Source organism: Carassius gibelio, chromosome A6 (genome assembly GCF_023724105.1).
Source record: "Carassius gibelio isolate Cgi1373 ecotype wild population from Czech Republic chromosome A6, carGib1.2-hapl.c, whole genome shotgun sequence".
NCBI classification, from domain to species: Eukaryota; Metazoa; Chordata; class Actinopteri; order Cypriniformes; family Cyprinidae; genus Carassius; species Carassius gibelio.
This window is the reverse complement of record NC_068376.1, coordinates 15,681,018-15,695,558: the sequence shown is the minus strand read 5'-3', so window position 1 is coordinate 15,695,558 and position 14,541 is coordinate 15,681,018. Positions and strand designations below refer to the sequence as shown.

The following is a 14,541-nucleotide window of genomic DNA, read 5'->3' as shown; positions in this document are numbered from 1 at the left end:
ATGGGGAACAGGCTGTGAAGCCCCCGAAAAATGTAAATAAAAGTAATTTAAAAAAAATCTAATACTTTGTGGGGTACCTCTACTTTCAGTTTTTTTTTCTTTTTCTTCAAATACAAGAGAATATTAGTGCCTAACTGTTGTTTAGGAACACACTCGTTCACAAGTCATAATCTTATGTAACAGCAGTGGCTCGGAGCATGTGACAGTGTGAATCCTATTGGCTGGCCAGCTTTATTTGCAGAATAGACATAAGAACCCTCGCCATTAATTACAACATTTAAATAAATAATATTAGACACATTAATAGTTGTTCATTTAAATTCAAATATGTATCGCAGCAAATTTTGTAACATTTGCCTTGTAGTGAACAGGCCTTTAGATTGAAGAACATGTATAGACGAAAGTTGTTACTGTTAGCGCAGGAAGAATGAAGTGAGATAAAGGAAGGAAACCATGTATTACACTTTTTTCACTTCTTGGTTTTTCATTAGTTCATTATGGCCTATTACAAAGCAATTACAGATGTAAAAATTGTACACTGTGAAACACTGTTCCTTGTCTTAGCTTGCTGTATCAGTCGCATCACATAAGTGCGATCCATCCTGGGACACACTGAGAGCGATCTTCTTCCTGTTCTGTCATATAGGTTACACATTTCTCAGCTGTCACACACGACATACAGCATTCAAGACGAGTCTCGAAAGACATGGAGATGTTCATATATCACACCTCTGTCATCTCTATAATCAGACGACTCGAGCTGAACACAGGTTATGACTGGCAGTGATCTGAAGTCCATGCGGAAAAGGGCTCAGGGCCGCAGACACTTTGATGCTGCAGACTAGATAATGTCCTAGTTTTTTAGAAAACAAGAGACGGGAGACTCTGAGGGAGGCCGCTACGCTCAAAAACAAAGCGAAAAAGATTGAGTACAAGAAAAAGATTGAGCATGACAGGATCTGGCACTAAGCAAGACTGTTTAGACTCCGATTTATCAGAATCAACATCACCCATAAGACAAAGGTTCTGGACAGCTTCATCAACAATACTAAAAACCTACTTTAAAAGAAGAGCCTCAATAAATGCCAAAATGTCTAAGACTCTAAGGAAGCAAATATATAGTGCAAAGCAACAATGCTTGCTCAAGAGAGCTAAAGGAAGAGGTAGGTGAGATTGCTTTCAGGCCAGACTTCACTAAACTCAAGGGACGTTTAGACACAGTAGCCATTGTCCCCCAGCTTGACCATCACTAACAGGAACTGTTGAATTATCCCACACCCAAAGAGCACCAAAACGAAGATTATAGACTTTAATAAAACTAAAACTTCAAAAGTAAATCTGACCCCAAATATTGTAACTGTATAGGCTGTTAACTGTGATATATCTGATGAATTTATAATTTATATGCATAATAATTAGTTAATTATTTTGATTCAAGTCATAATAATTAGTTAATTAAATTGATTCAAAGTGTTTTGAATGACAAGCCTAATCATTCATATCTCATTAATTTGATTATATTTTATTGAGAGATTCTATTCCAATATCTACACCGAATGGGATTCGGTTTTTAACTCCAGAAGAAAAGCATTGAGTTGAAGAGACAGAGAGATCACAAAACCGCTGAGAATGACCAGTGGGATCTGTTACCAACAAAAAGAGGTTTGACAGAACAAGTGAGAGCAAAATCATAGAGCGGTGTGAAATATGTGCGATCTTAAATCATAACTCTCCTTCCCAGACTTCATGACTGTCATCATTTTGCCTGTTCCCTATGTTTGTTTTGTTGCTGCCTTATTGTTTTCTTTCCCTTTTTCTCATGGCATGCAACTATCTGTCAGGCTGTTGTGCCAGAGGGGAACAAATCATCACTCTTCTGAAGAGACTGAGCCAACAAGATCTGATCAATCACACAGATAGAGCTGCCTGAGTCAGGTTAGAAGAGGCATAGCTGACGTGCGGCGCTGGTGTCTCGAGGCTGAGAGACTGAGGCTGTCAGCACTTTCTTAATGCAAATACCCCCACCCCGCACCCCCCGGCCTTTGCTCTCTGACAGCCAGATCTAGGAGACTCATGCTGGGAGGAACCGGGGAAATTCCGAACACAGGGGATGAATCGTGATTGCCTGACTAAACAGTCAACACTGCCTCACTCTGTCAAGACAATGAGCGGCGAGTACGGCTTATCGAGAAAACGCCCTACGAGGAACATGCCCCGTTTTCTGTGACTACATCCAGTCAAATATTGTGTCAACTGTATCATTGAAATTACTGAGGAAAATCTTTAGCAATGTTTTCTGTCAATAAAAATGAAGATGAATTGGCAAAAGCACATCATGATGGCAACTGAGAGGACTTTCAACTGAAAAAATATGCTAGTAATTAACTAAATCACATACTATACATGTAAGATTACTTTTAATAATGTATTACAAAATATTTATATTTTTAAAAAAAAATGCTGTTTTTTGAACTTTCTATTAATCAACATTTTTAAATTGTGATGATTTAAAAAAAAAATTATTATTATTATTATTTGAGCACCAAATCAGCATTTTAAAATGATTCCTTAAAGATTGTGTGACAAGACTAATAGACGAGACTAAAATTCATCTTTGCCAAAACAAGAATAAATTAAATTTTAAAATATATAAAAAATTAAAATAAAAACTAGATGTTTTAAATTGCAAAAATATTTTATAGCTTATATAACAGTATTTTTAATGAAATAAATGCAGCCTTGCTGAGCTTAGGAGTCTTCTTTCAAAAACATAAGGACCCTAAACTTTTTGAACTGTAGTGTATACATACAACATAAACTTAAAATTAGAACTTGCATTAATACAAAATGATACAAATGCACAAGTGACCTTGAAACTACAGTAGACTGCATCTTATGAATGCTAAAACATATCTAACCCCCAGAAAAAAAAGAAGAGCTAAAACATAAAGAACTCACAACATTATAATAATATACTATACTGTACTTATAATATAATTTCAGAAGCTAAGGTAATCCAGGACATGTATTTTTTGTTAAATATTGATATATGTTCAAATGAATACATAAAGTTTTGAATATTTGGTGTAACTTTGCATTTATTTGCCAAATGAGATGTATCCCTTCCAAAATTTAGATGCCATTTTTTGAGTAAAGCTGACAAAAATTACAAGGACATTTTCTTTAAAAGACAAAAACAAAAAAAAACTGTAAAAATATAGCAGTTTTTTTTTTTTTTTTTTTTACCAAGGTTTGTTCTTGCTACAGTAGCATCACTATGCACGCTTCCACTGGGCATAGTGAGCAGCACTGATATTAACTTCATCATGAGACAAGACATAAAAACACCCCTCAAAAATTCCCAGTCTTTCCTCCATCTTCATAAGGCAAACACAACAGAAGATATAGACAGCTCACTCACTCTCGACCCATTATTCCAAAAAATCCCAGGAAAGAGATGATAAGTTACGAGGATAACAGCGCTTACCTGCCGTGGCCAAGCTGCTGAGGGTCAAAAACAGGATGGAAGAGGGGTGCATGAGTGCCGTTTGCCACATGGCTGGAAGAAAACGCTTTCCTGAAGCCAGACGTGGCAGAAAAAGTAGCAGCAGGGTGTCTTCTTGAACGGTCCCCACTAGCTCTGTAGAACGAGAGAGAGAAAGATGTCAGTCAGTGACCAAGCAGCAGGGAATTAGGGTCTTAATGTCACATCCTGGGGGCTTTGATGGGAAGAGACAGCAGGGCTCTGGTTGAGGTAGCGGCACTTGTTAATCTCAACCCACTAATTAAGCCTCGTGTGAATAGTGGGAATAAAAAGAACAAGAGATGGGTCATACTGACCTGAACTGTAGGATCAAAGACCGCTTCTCACTTCTGAAAATACAGCTTTACCATTTTAAAATAAATAGTACAAATATTGCATTTTACAGTTTTAGTGTAATTTTGATTTAATAAATACAGATTTGGTGAGCATGGTGACTTCTTAAAAAAAAAAAAAAACTTACATGTACACTAAATAATACAAATAAACAAGCAAACTTGACGTTACATCCTGGTCACACTTTGAATACTTAACGCTTTTTTCATAATAACTGAAACGTGTCTAAAACTAAAGCATAAGGAATTCACAGTGTCAAAAAAAATACACAGTGATTTAAACAACACAATAAAAGAAATGCTGCAGTGAAGATTAGACACCTAGAGTTGGCTGTTAATAGCATTAACAGATAACAGCTAATTAACACCACCACAACTGAACTTGAGCGATGAAGCGGCCAATCGGAGTTCACCGGAGGGTGAGCTAAAACCAACACATGCCACACTAGAAGCTTAAATACAACATGCATTATCCGCATTACGTTTTACTAAGTCCACTACCTGAGAAAACGGTGCAATAGTATACATACCATCTGCATGGTGACAGATACTGAGCCACTAAATAAAAACCTTTCAAACAAATCTACACTGGCATTCAAACATTTACGTCTGCTCAGAGCCTCTGAAATGTCGCGTCGGACTCGATCCAATTAGTTTCATTCCGTTTTGACAAAATGAACTTTCTGAAAAGTGAAAATGAAAAGTTTTCCATGGCCACCATCCCAAAACTGTATACAGGTTCAGTGTTTTTGAAGTAAATAATGGTGAATGTAGGTCCAAACATCAGCAAAACTCATATTAATAGCAGTCTTTAAAGCAATTTCCCATTATTTTTTCAGACAGTTTATATTACAAATCAATGAAGAGGTTCATATTTCTAAGAATTTATAGCTAAGAGTGCTGCAAGTGATTGTCGCACAACTGCCTCTCTGATGTTTTTTTCATTAGCTCATAAAGATGACCTATTATGCAAGTAGCAGATTTTAAGAGGCATATTTCACCATCCCACACAGAGAGTGCGCAGATATGTTTACACATGCACAGTCTAAAGGCCAACAACACTCTTATTAACCTGACCAAACACCATCACAGATTTATCACGCTAGTTTACTGAAGCAAAACCAAGCATTTCACTAATGGGTTTAGCAGTTACATTCAGCACAAGCAGCCACCCGTGCAGCCATGGGTGAGAAACCATCACACGCTACCCCAGTGCACAAAGACGCACAGAGGCACAGGTGGATTAAAACCTCAAATGTCAATCAGAACATTTATCAATGGTTAAAGACAACCACAAGCTACACTGGGGGCTGTCCCAGTGTAAAAAGCCGCAACTTCATCAGTTTCTGAAACCATCTCTAGCTTTCACTCGGCTTCCTTCCTTCTCCTAGCTTTCTGCCCTTTTCTCATTTTTTCTCAGTAAGGTGAGGAGAGCATGCTCTCTCTCTCTCTCTCTCTCTCTCTCTCTCTCTCTAAACAGCTGCAGGAACAAAGAGCCATTCACACACAGGCAGCTGCTGAGGTTGGGAAGTCCTTTTGGAGAATCTCAACAAATATTGCACTTCCAGCAAAGGGGCCTCAAACCAGTGGCCTCTGCTTTTGATTTCTTTTCATTTGGTGTCCCCCTCTCTCCCCTCTCATTCTCACAACAAAAGCAGAGGCATTTTGGAGTCCTCAGATTTAAGAAGATGTTATCAAAGGCAAACCGAAGCAAAACAAAAATCACAACATAACAAATAAAGGCCCCTTGTTGGGAAAAACAAAATTAAAAATCGAATAAATCAATAAATAAACAGAAAAAAAAAATGCTTTCAAATATAACAAAACTATTTTTAAACATTTTTCTACTGGTCTGGATTGGGTAAAAAAAATAAAATAAAACCCCCCAGTACTTAACAAATATATATATATATATAAAAAAAAAAAATAAAAAAAAAAAAAAAAAAGAACATCAATGTGGAGAAGATCTTGTTTACATCAAAACTGAAACCAAGCCGTTCACACAGAACAGTACGCATATTTCGCACATTTTCTAGAGGGACACCGTTGGACTCGCGTCTCGCACAAGAGAGCCCCATGTTTAGAAAGACATGTAAAATTAATGTATTTAATTACATTTTTTAAAAATATTTGGAGACTTTATGTTGGGTTTTTGTTCAACATCCCAAATGTATCCGGTGTGACTGGTTTTCCGCCCTTTTTATTTATTTAACAATGCATGCATACATGATGCTGTTTTGTTAGTAGTTCTTTAAGCAACTTAATTAATAATAATTGGTTCATAAACATTATTTTAAATATTATGATTTTTTCACAGTCTATGGTGTAAACACAGATGACGTCAAGGGTTTTTTTTATTAAAGAAGACAGCCTTCATTTGTATGTAGGCAAAGGCAATTTATATATTTACAATACTTACTTAAATATAATTAATAGTATTTTATTGCGTTTGTATTAGTTGTTTGAAGAGTAAAAAAAAAACAAATTGGTCGGTCTTAACGCAAATTTACAATCGGCAAGTTGGTTGGACTAAAAGCAAAAAAAAATAATAATAATTTAGTCGGTGCTAAATTGACAGGGTCGGTCGGGTTACGGCAAACAAGAATATTTTTAAGGATGGCCTGAGATCATAGAAAGTGGCAGCTTTAACAGACTTTACATCAATTTTGTATAAAAGTATTTGAACCCCAGCCGCAATTGAGCTTCAGGAAAACAAACACGAAGCGCACGGCTTCGTTTTGGTCTGTCAGATCGCGATTTACATGCATCTAATTTTTTCTCCCACCCCAAATGCTAATCCTTACGTGATTGGTTTGGTATGAGGCCATAAATGCTCATTCTACCCTCTCATAAATAAAGTGTCCAAAAGAATTTTCACAGCAATGCCATAAAATAATAATTTTGAGTTCCCAGAAGATCTTTGCAGTGAACAGTCCTTAGAAACATTTTTTAGTGTGAAGAACATTTGATCATTTTAATTAATGACACACTGAGCTTAACCCTGGGCTATCATTGTTCTAAATCACATTTTTATCCCTGGGTAAAGGGCACACTTGTAATTTAGAATCAGGGTTAGAATTCCTTGTAATGAAACGCTGCTCAGGAGCAGGGTTAAGACCGTCTTGGGGTGTTATTCCTGCATTGCATTAGAATGGTACGGCAAGATGATTAGCAACAGACACCCAACAGCATGCCTCATATTTAGGTGCTTTTAAAAGTATGGAAAGGGGTGAGGTTGAGTCCATTTAAGACAACTTGATAGCACACTCAGCAACATAGCCTATGAGGAAGTGCAATGCTAGAGACTTCATGTAAACAGGTTGAATGTGGCATTCATTCAGTCAATGACACTGACACAGCAAATATGTAAATAAGAATGAACACCCAGGATTAATTGTTTAGTGTCAGCAGCATGAAATGTGGGTTTACAATGACGCAGGGTTAAATAGTAAGTGTGAAGTGTGAAATGCAGAGGTCTGCGATATTGACAAAAAAAAAGTATATCTCGATAACAATAACTAAACAATATTTTGCTGAGTGTATGTGTTGTGCTGGTACCTTTTTTAGGCTTAGGCCCTTCATGGATAGAGAAACATGACACTAAACCCACCAGAAGCTGACACTTCGGCTTCGGCTTGGTTTGGAACTATTTTCGCTGGCAAAAGCAACAATATTGTGTCTAAAATATAACTCACTCAACATTAACTTCTTGTTTGTTAAACTGTGTTAAGTTAATATCTAGGGATGCACCGAAATGAAAATTCTTGGCCGAAACCGAAAACCGAAAAAGAGAAATCCAAGGCCGAAAACCGAAACCGAAACACCGAAAGAAATTATGTGAATTATTAGTACCATTGCATTTATTGCTATGACCGTGTACTAACTTTACTAAAATTAAGACATTGCAATTGCATAAATTAATATTAAAGTTTCAAAGATAATTACAATTACATAACTTATTTTAAAAAAAAACAAACATAAAAATACATAATTACAAATGATGCAAATATTTATTAAGCACATTGCAACAATCATTGCAACAAGCACAGTATAAAATAAAATTCAAACTAAAAATGTATCCCACTCATGTGTATATTTAATAATAATGTACAGGCCTACTGGCCTGCAGAAAGGTTTTAAAATGAACAGTTCTCTCATAAAAACAAAGTGCATTTAGGTGAAGTGCATTTGAAATTTTTCTCTGTAGGACTAGAAAGTGCATTACTTCTCCAGTTGGCAAGGCTGTTATCACTTCTGGGGATGGGGACTTCAGACAGATAACCATCTAGCTGTTGAGCAGTTGAGCTTGTCATCTGCCTGACATTTGAGAAATATTTGAGAGAGTGTATTTAAATAGGGCCAGGGCATAAATAAACATTTTTATCAAATTAAAGCAGAAATCTAGCATAAATATGGCTACAATCTGATATTATGTATGTATGTTTGTGTGTGTGTGTGTGTGTGTGTATATATATAGTAGCCTAAGAACAAAATAGCCAACGTATTATTATTATTTGAGGCACTTTCTTGCAGAATTTCACTGAACATATCAGACACCGATGGTGCATGGCACTAATGTGGTGCAGAGACCAGTCTTTTTTTCTGCGCTCTGATCTGTCTCCTGCGCTTGGCGCTTCTCCGTCTCCACGCGGGTTCTCCGCATCCAGCGCGGCCTGGATCATTTCTCGTGCGCGCTGCCTTACTTCCGCATCCAAGTAATGGTCTTTATAACGCGGATCAAGCACATTCGCGATGAAGTGCAGAGGATCCGAAAAGATCTCAATGAGACGTGTGCTAACAGACTCTATAAGACTGTACTTTTCTTTGTTTTTACTTCGTGGTCCGTCTTAATCTCTTTAGGAGACGCTTTACTGCTGCGAATAAAGGAATACGAAGAGAGAGAATGTTCTCACTGGTGTTAAGTGAATGTCGCGTGGAGCTCGTGGTCTGGGCTATGCAGGTGCACGTGCAGGTCGCGGTTTCTGTTTGCGTCATCACAACATTTCGGCCGTGTTGTTTCGGTGCTAAAAGTCTATCGGCCGAAAACCAAAAAGGCCATTTTCGGCCGAAAATTTTCGGTGGCCGAAATTTCGGTGCATCCCTATTAATATCACTTTCGAGATTTTGCTTATGTGCTAATATTTAGGAAAACAGCACTCCTGCTTGTGTGATATCATTTATAACTATATGAATAGAAAAAAAAAACCCACACAGGGTTATTTGTTTGCTTTCATAATTCTAATTGGCCTCATCGTGCATGTAGATTTTGGACTTTCAACACGTGTTTTTGTAAAATAAACATAAAACTTTTTAGCAAAGTGAGAGGCATACTTGATGTCATCTTGCATGTCGATAAAACAACAATTTAGACATTAGCGCAGATGATACATATTGCACACCCCTAGGGAAAAGTCCTGATTTTGTGCATTGGAAAACTTCCACAGATGTTAAAGGTTCCTGCCAAAAAAAGTACTTTTATTTTTAAGAGAGTAAAGAGATGATGTCAAAGCTAACAGACACGGACTCAAAATCATAAAACTCCATGGGGTCATTACAGTATGTTTGACCATGTCATCTGAAAACTATCGCAGCATTAGAGACCAGACCAAATACTGCATGACAACTATTTCTAGCCATGTATAAATAATGTGGGTACCTGTAGATCACATCATCTAGGGCCACTTTGGAAGTGGATGCCTCCCGAAAACCATTCCGTAGTCCAACACTGTAGTCCTTTTACCTGCTAATGAATCTTATTTGGATTGAGTCATTCAGTCTAAACAGAGTACGGTTTCCCATTTGCGTAAGTGAATGGTGATGGGGGCCTCTTTGACATGTTTATAATAGAAGAATGGATCCTCTCCGTGTTGGCTGCGAGTGTAGCCACGTGTAAAACAGTGACACACTGGGGACATGAAGTGGCCAGCTGCACTCAAACAAAACCACAACCTCCAACAGTGATACAGATTGATCAATCTACTTGACTCGTTGGGCCAATTGCGCATCTTTAGCACCAGACGAGTTCATTGACACAGCATGCACACAAACACACACTAAATCACACCTCAGGGCCGCCGCTAAGACCACAGAGCACACACATACACACAAACTCTTATGGAACATCTGCACATCTGTGTGTGTGTGCGTCCTCTTTTTGTGAGTCATGCAAAGTAACACACATACACTTGTATCAACATGCATTTTTTACTCATATATGCCTCTAGTTATGAATCATCAGTGACACTACACACACAACGCCAAAGTGACGAAGATTGAAAAGACGATGAAAAAGTTAGTAAAATTCATTAAAATCTTGTGTTAATCTTCTCAGCTATGTGCATTTAGCTTTGTGAATTTGGTTCTCTCCCAAAACCACTGAACTTCCTCTGTCTCCCTCTATCTTTTTAGAGAGTAATAAGCTGGGAGCGAGTGATCGCTAACCCTGAGGACCTGAATCATCATGTCACAGGGGTCTTGAATCAGATAACAGTCACAGGTCTGTTGTCGTCATGAAACCACCTTCAGTCCTCTGTTCATCTCCAATACAATAATCATCGTATGAGAAGCCACTTTAGGAAAAAGTACTTTAAAAAGCTCAAACTAGCCACTACCCAGAAACCATCGTTTTCTCACGTAAGACACTTGCAGGGATCATCTGATGTCTGAAAGGCGTGAAAAGCCTGACCGGGACCCAGAACAAATCCCCCTGAGGAGATCAGCCATGCATAATGAAAGAGACGCTCAGTCTACGTCAAAGACATCACTTTTAGAAATGTGTAATAGTAACCATCACATGAACAGATTACAGATCTGCTGCTTTAAATTTAGATAGATTTTTAATAATTTATACTGATAAACATTTTTGTGAGGACTTAAAATGATAAGAATAATGTAAAATAAAACCTAAGCATACTTTAATTGGCTTTTTTAAGACAAACAAACAATCTGACAGCCCAGGTATCACAGAATGAATTATTTTGAATCTTTATTTTACATTTTTTGCAGTCTATATCAGTGGTTTTGCTTCAGGACAGATTTTATATTAGGCATCAAAACCCAACACAGTCACAGAATTGTTTGATGACATCTTTTATTTATTTATTGATTTATAGCTTTAGGTCCTTTTAATGTTGGCACCTGTCTAATTTATCTTCAATCGAGAAACAAATGGATTTGTGCCAAAATATTGCAGAATTTAATTTGTTGCACAGCAACAGCCAACAACAACAACATTTTGTCCTCTCCTTTAGAAGTCTTTTAAAAGATACATTATGTGCATTTGATTATTTGCCCTGTGACCTTAATCAGAACAGACTTACAACACATTTTAGGGTCCAGTCCACCAGATAAGAATAAGAACCACTGGTCTAGAACCGAAGACGTCCACTGAAGATGATTAACATAATTAACAGAACCTCCCGCTAAAGAACCTATAGTAGCTCTAAAGTATGCATACAGCCAAATTATCAGCCTAAGACACAAGACAACATCATATTTATAAATATTTTCAATCAGTCTTAGTATCAAATTTAGTAACATGGGCCTTGAACTATATAAAAAAAAAACTATTTCTAAAGCGGTAATATTTAATACTTACTGGCCTGCTTTAGAATTTCACAATACCTGCAACTAATAAACGGAAAAGGTTTTTGTCTTTACATGCACTGAAAGCAATTCATGTCATGACTGTACCTGCAGTGTTATGTGAACTACGTACATTAATTTAATTAAATGAAATTCCTGTGCAAGGCAGTCCACTCATCCTAAAAAAAAAAAAAAAAAAAAAAAAAAAAAAGAGTTGGGCTTCATGTAAAGGCGCAAAAGAACTGTGAATTTAAGTTTTTCTGCAGGACAACACATTGCAGTTCAGCTGTCAGAGGTGTCACCAAGTTTCACATCTCATCCTGGCCACATCACAACATCTGCAGACACTGTGCAATACTTACAAAACTCCAGTTTAAAATACGAACATGAACATTCTGCAATCACTTAATGAAAACTAATGGGCTTTCTTCCTTTACGTGCACTTGAAGAACGTCACTTTGCATCGCAGACATCAACTAGTTTTGTCAAGTCGTAAAACTCAACGTGCGGTGAAACGTGCGCGCAGCGCGCGTCTACAGAGTGAGCATGCTGTAAACATGCTATAAAACGACATTTCTTACAAGAACTCGAAACTGGTCATATAACATTCCTAAGCCAATTTACACGTCTCAAAGAAGGAAAGTCCGAAGCAAAGTGACATACCAGCGAATCTTCGGTAGTGCTGAAGAAAACTTTCTTAGAGGGTTCACGGTGTAGCGTTTCCTTCGTCTAAAAAAAAATAAAGAACCAGAGCAAAATCTTCTGTCGGTACGGTAATAAAGCGTCACGATTTTCTGGATGACAAAGCCAGTGACAGTTCTCAAAAAGTTTTAAATACCTCTCCCGCTTTCTGTGGGTCTGTGTGGATTTCAGTGGGCGGGGCCAGTGGGAGGAGGCTTCGATTTGCATCAAGACCATAAACTGAAGATCAACAACACACATGAAAGGATGAAGTGGGCTTGAAACCCCATCAACTTCCGCAGTCATGACGCTAGAGTTTACTTTTAAAATTATGATTAGTATTATTAATATTATTATTGTTGTTGTTGATAACATAGTTATTATAAATATGATAATATGCCTAATATTTATTATAAAATTATTGCTAGCTATATAAAACGACTAGACAGTTGACGAATTTTTAAAAGTTCAGCTGAACGTTTGGTTTTCTAAGCTCACCTAGTGGCAAGTCTCTTCAACATTTGTTCAGCATTTTTAAACACAATATTTCCTTTATTTCTACTTATTTTTACACATAGCATATTCCATCACGTCCTCTTCATTATAAATATATTGTAATATAGTCTAGTGTTTAAATTAGTTTGGGCGCATCCTGTTTTATTTGACACATTACAGCTATTTTGGCAGAAAACCTAAAATCTGCACAAGCAAGCTTTGACCTATTTTGTGCTTAGGCCTGATGCTGAAAATGTCTTGAGGTGTCACACTGTAAAACAAAATAAATGAACATGGTAATACTTTCACATTAACATTATATATTATTAAAAAAGGAATAGGTAAACTCTCTCTTTTAACTAAAAATGCTTTTGGAAACATTTTCAAGAATACCCAGGAGCCCATTTAGAAATAGTGTTTGTGTCACTCTTCACAAACTAAACAGACTTATTTCAATTTAAGGGGATATTACAGATTTGATATAAATGTTATTAACAATTCATTACAATGCAATTATTGATAGGATAAAATTAAATGTGCCCAGTATTGTGTCAAATCTAAAATAGTAACATGCATTAAGACATTTTAAAACATAATTAATGTACAAATAACTTCTGATAATTATTTAATCATATTTAAATGCATTTCTGTTCTGTCAAGCAATTACATTTTAATGAACATTATTAAAAGGTTGATAACTGTACAATTGTAACTGTTTTTTTTTTTCTTTTTTGGAAAGCCCTGTCAAATGCTCCATGTGACAGGATGCTTCAGCTCACCCCACTGTATCACACACTAGCCATAAAAGAGTAATCATAATCTAATCTAAGGTGAAGCCACTAATGTCAAGTGTCACCACGTACCATCCGAGACACCTTCATCACAATATGAAAAAAAACTAAAATAATAATAATTCATAAACTTTTAAATCAGCATTCTGCTAATGTGAAGCAATTTAAGACATGGAAATCTGTCATGACTCAACATGAATTAAGGGTTAAATCATAAGCTAAATTTTGATCATTTCTCTGATATGATACATGTAGCACTAAATCAGATCTTCTTCTGTGTCTTATCTGTTAAACATTTTAGAGATAGCAGTATCAGTCTGCCATTGCCAACTGATTTGATTCAAGGCAAAGAGCATGCTGACCTGATTTTAGACTGGCCTTTCCTTAGACACTAAAAAACACTAACTGGATCAAAAACTGGCTTTTGGGCCTTAAAATTTTAGGAAAGGAAAGGACGTGTGGCCAAGTATTGTGACCCACACTCAGAATTTGTGCTCTGCATAAAACCCTTCCTAGAGCACACACACAGCAGTGAGTAGTGAACACACACACACACACGCACACACACACACTGTGAACACACACCTAGAGCAGTGGGCAGCCATTTTTTGCTGTGGAGCTTTACTCAAGGGTCCCACCTCAGTCATGGTACTCCCCTTGAGACTCAAACCCACAACCTTTGGGTTACAAGTCTCTAACCATAATGCCACAACTGCCCCCCTTAATAACGAGTACTTGATTGTGGGATTAACTAATTAAGAATGCTCTGGCAATCAATAATCAACTAAGCAATTAAATAAGAAAGGTCTTCTTGTTGTTTGCATTGCCTGACAAAGACCTTGTTTGGGTCGTATTATATTGAAATTACATGAGAGCAAATAAAACTTTGCCCGTTGTTTATTATTTATTTATTTAATTTTGATTCTTTTTAACTGAGCACCTGTTCTAGTTATGTTTGGATGAGTGCACACTACTTTGAATAAATAATTAACTTCCATAAAAGAAGTGGCCATTCATGTTTATTTTGTGCTTTACCTAGTAAATATGAAAAGATGATCTGTTCATGTGACGCATGTTCATGTGCTACGCTACAGTGATCTGTCACTCACGACAC

General features: G+C 36.8%; 1 protein-coding gene across 2 annotated transcripts in view; it reads right to left on the bottom strand.

Moving 5' to 3' along the window:
* LOC128015522 (transforming growth factor beta receptor type 3) overlaps positions 1-12,324 on the bottom strand; it is a 127,161-nt gene extending 114,837 nt beyond the window's left edge. Inside the window, exons 1-2 of one of the 2 annotated variants that reach the window (XM_052599403.1) lie at positions 12,124-12,324; positions 3,488-3,640 (exon numbers count right to left, since the gene is read on the bottom strand). In XM_052599403.1, coding sequence (XP_052455363.1) covers positions 3,488-3,557 — 70 coding nt within the window. In that variant the 5' untranslated portion in view covers positions 3,558-3,640; positions 12,124-12,324. The remainder of the gene's footprint in view (positions 1-3,487; positions 3,641-12,123) is intronic. The other variant, XM_052599402.1, reaches the window with a different exon arrangement.
* Between the last annotated feature and the right edge of the window lie 2,217 nt (positions 12,325-14,541).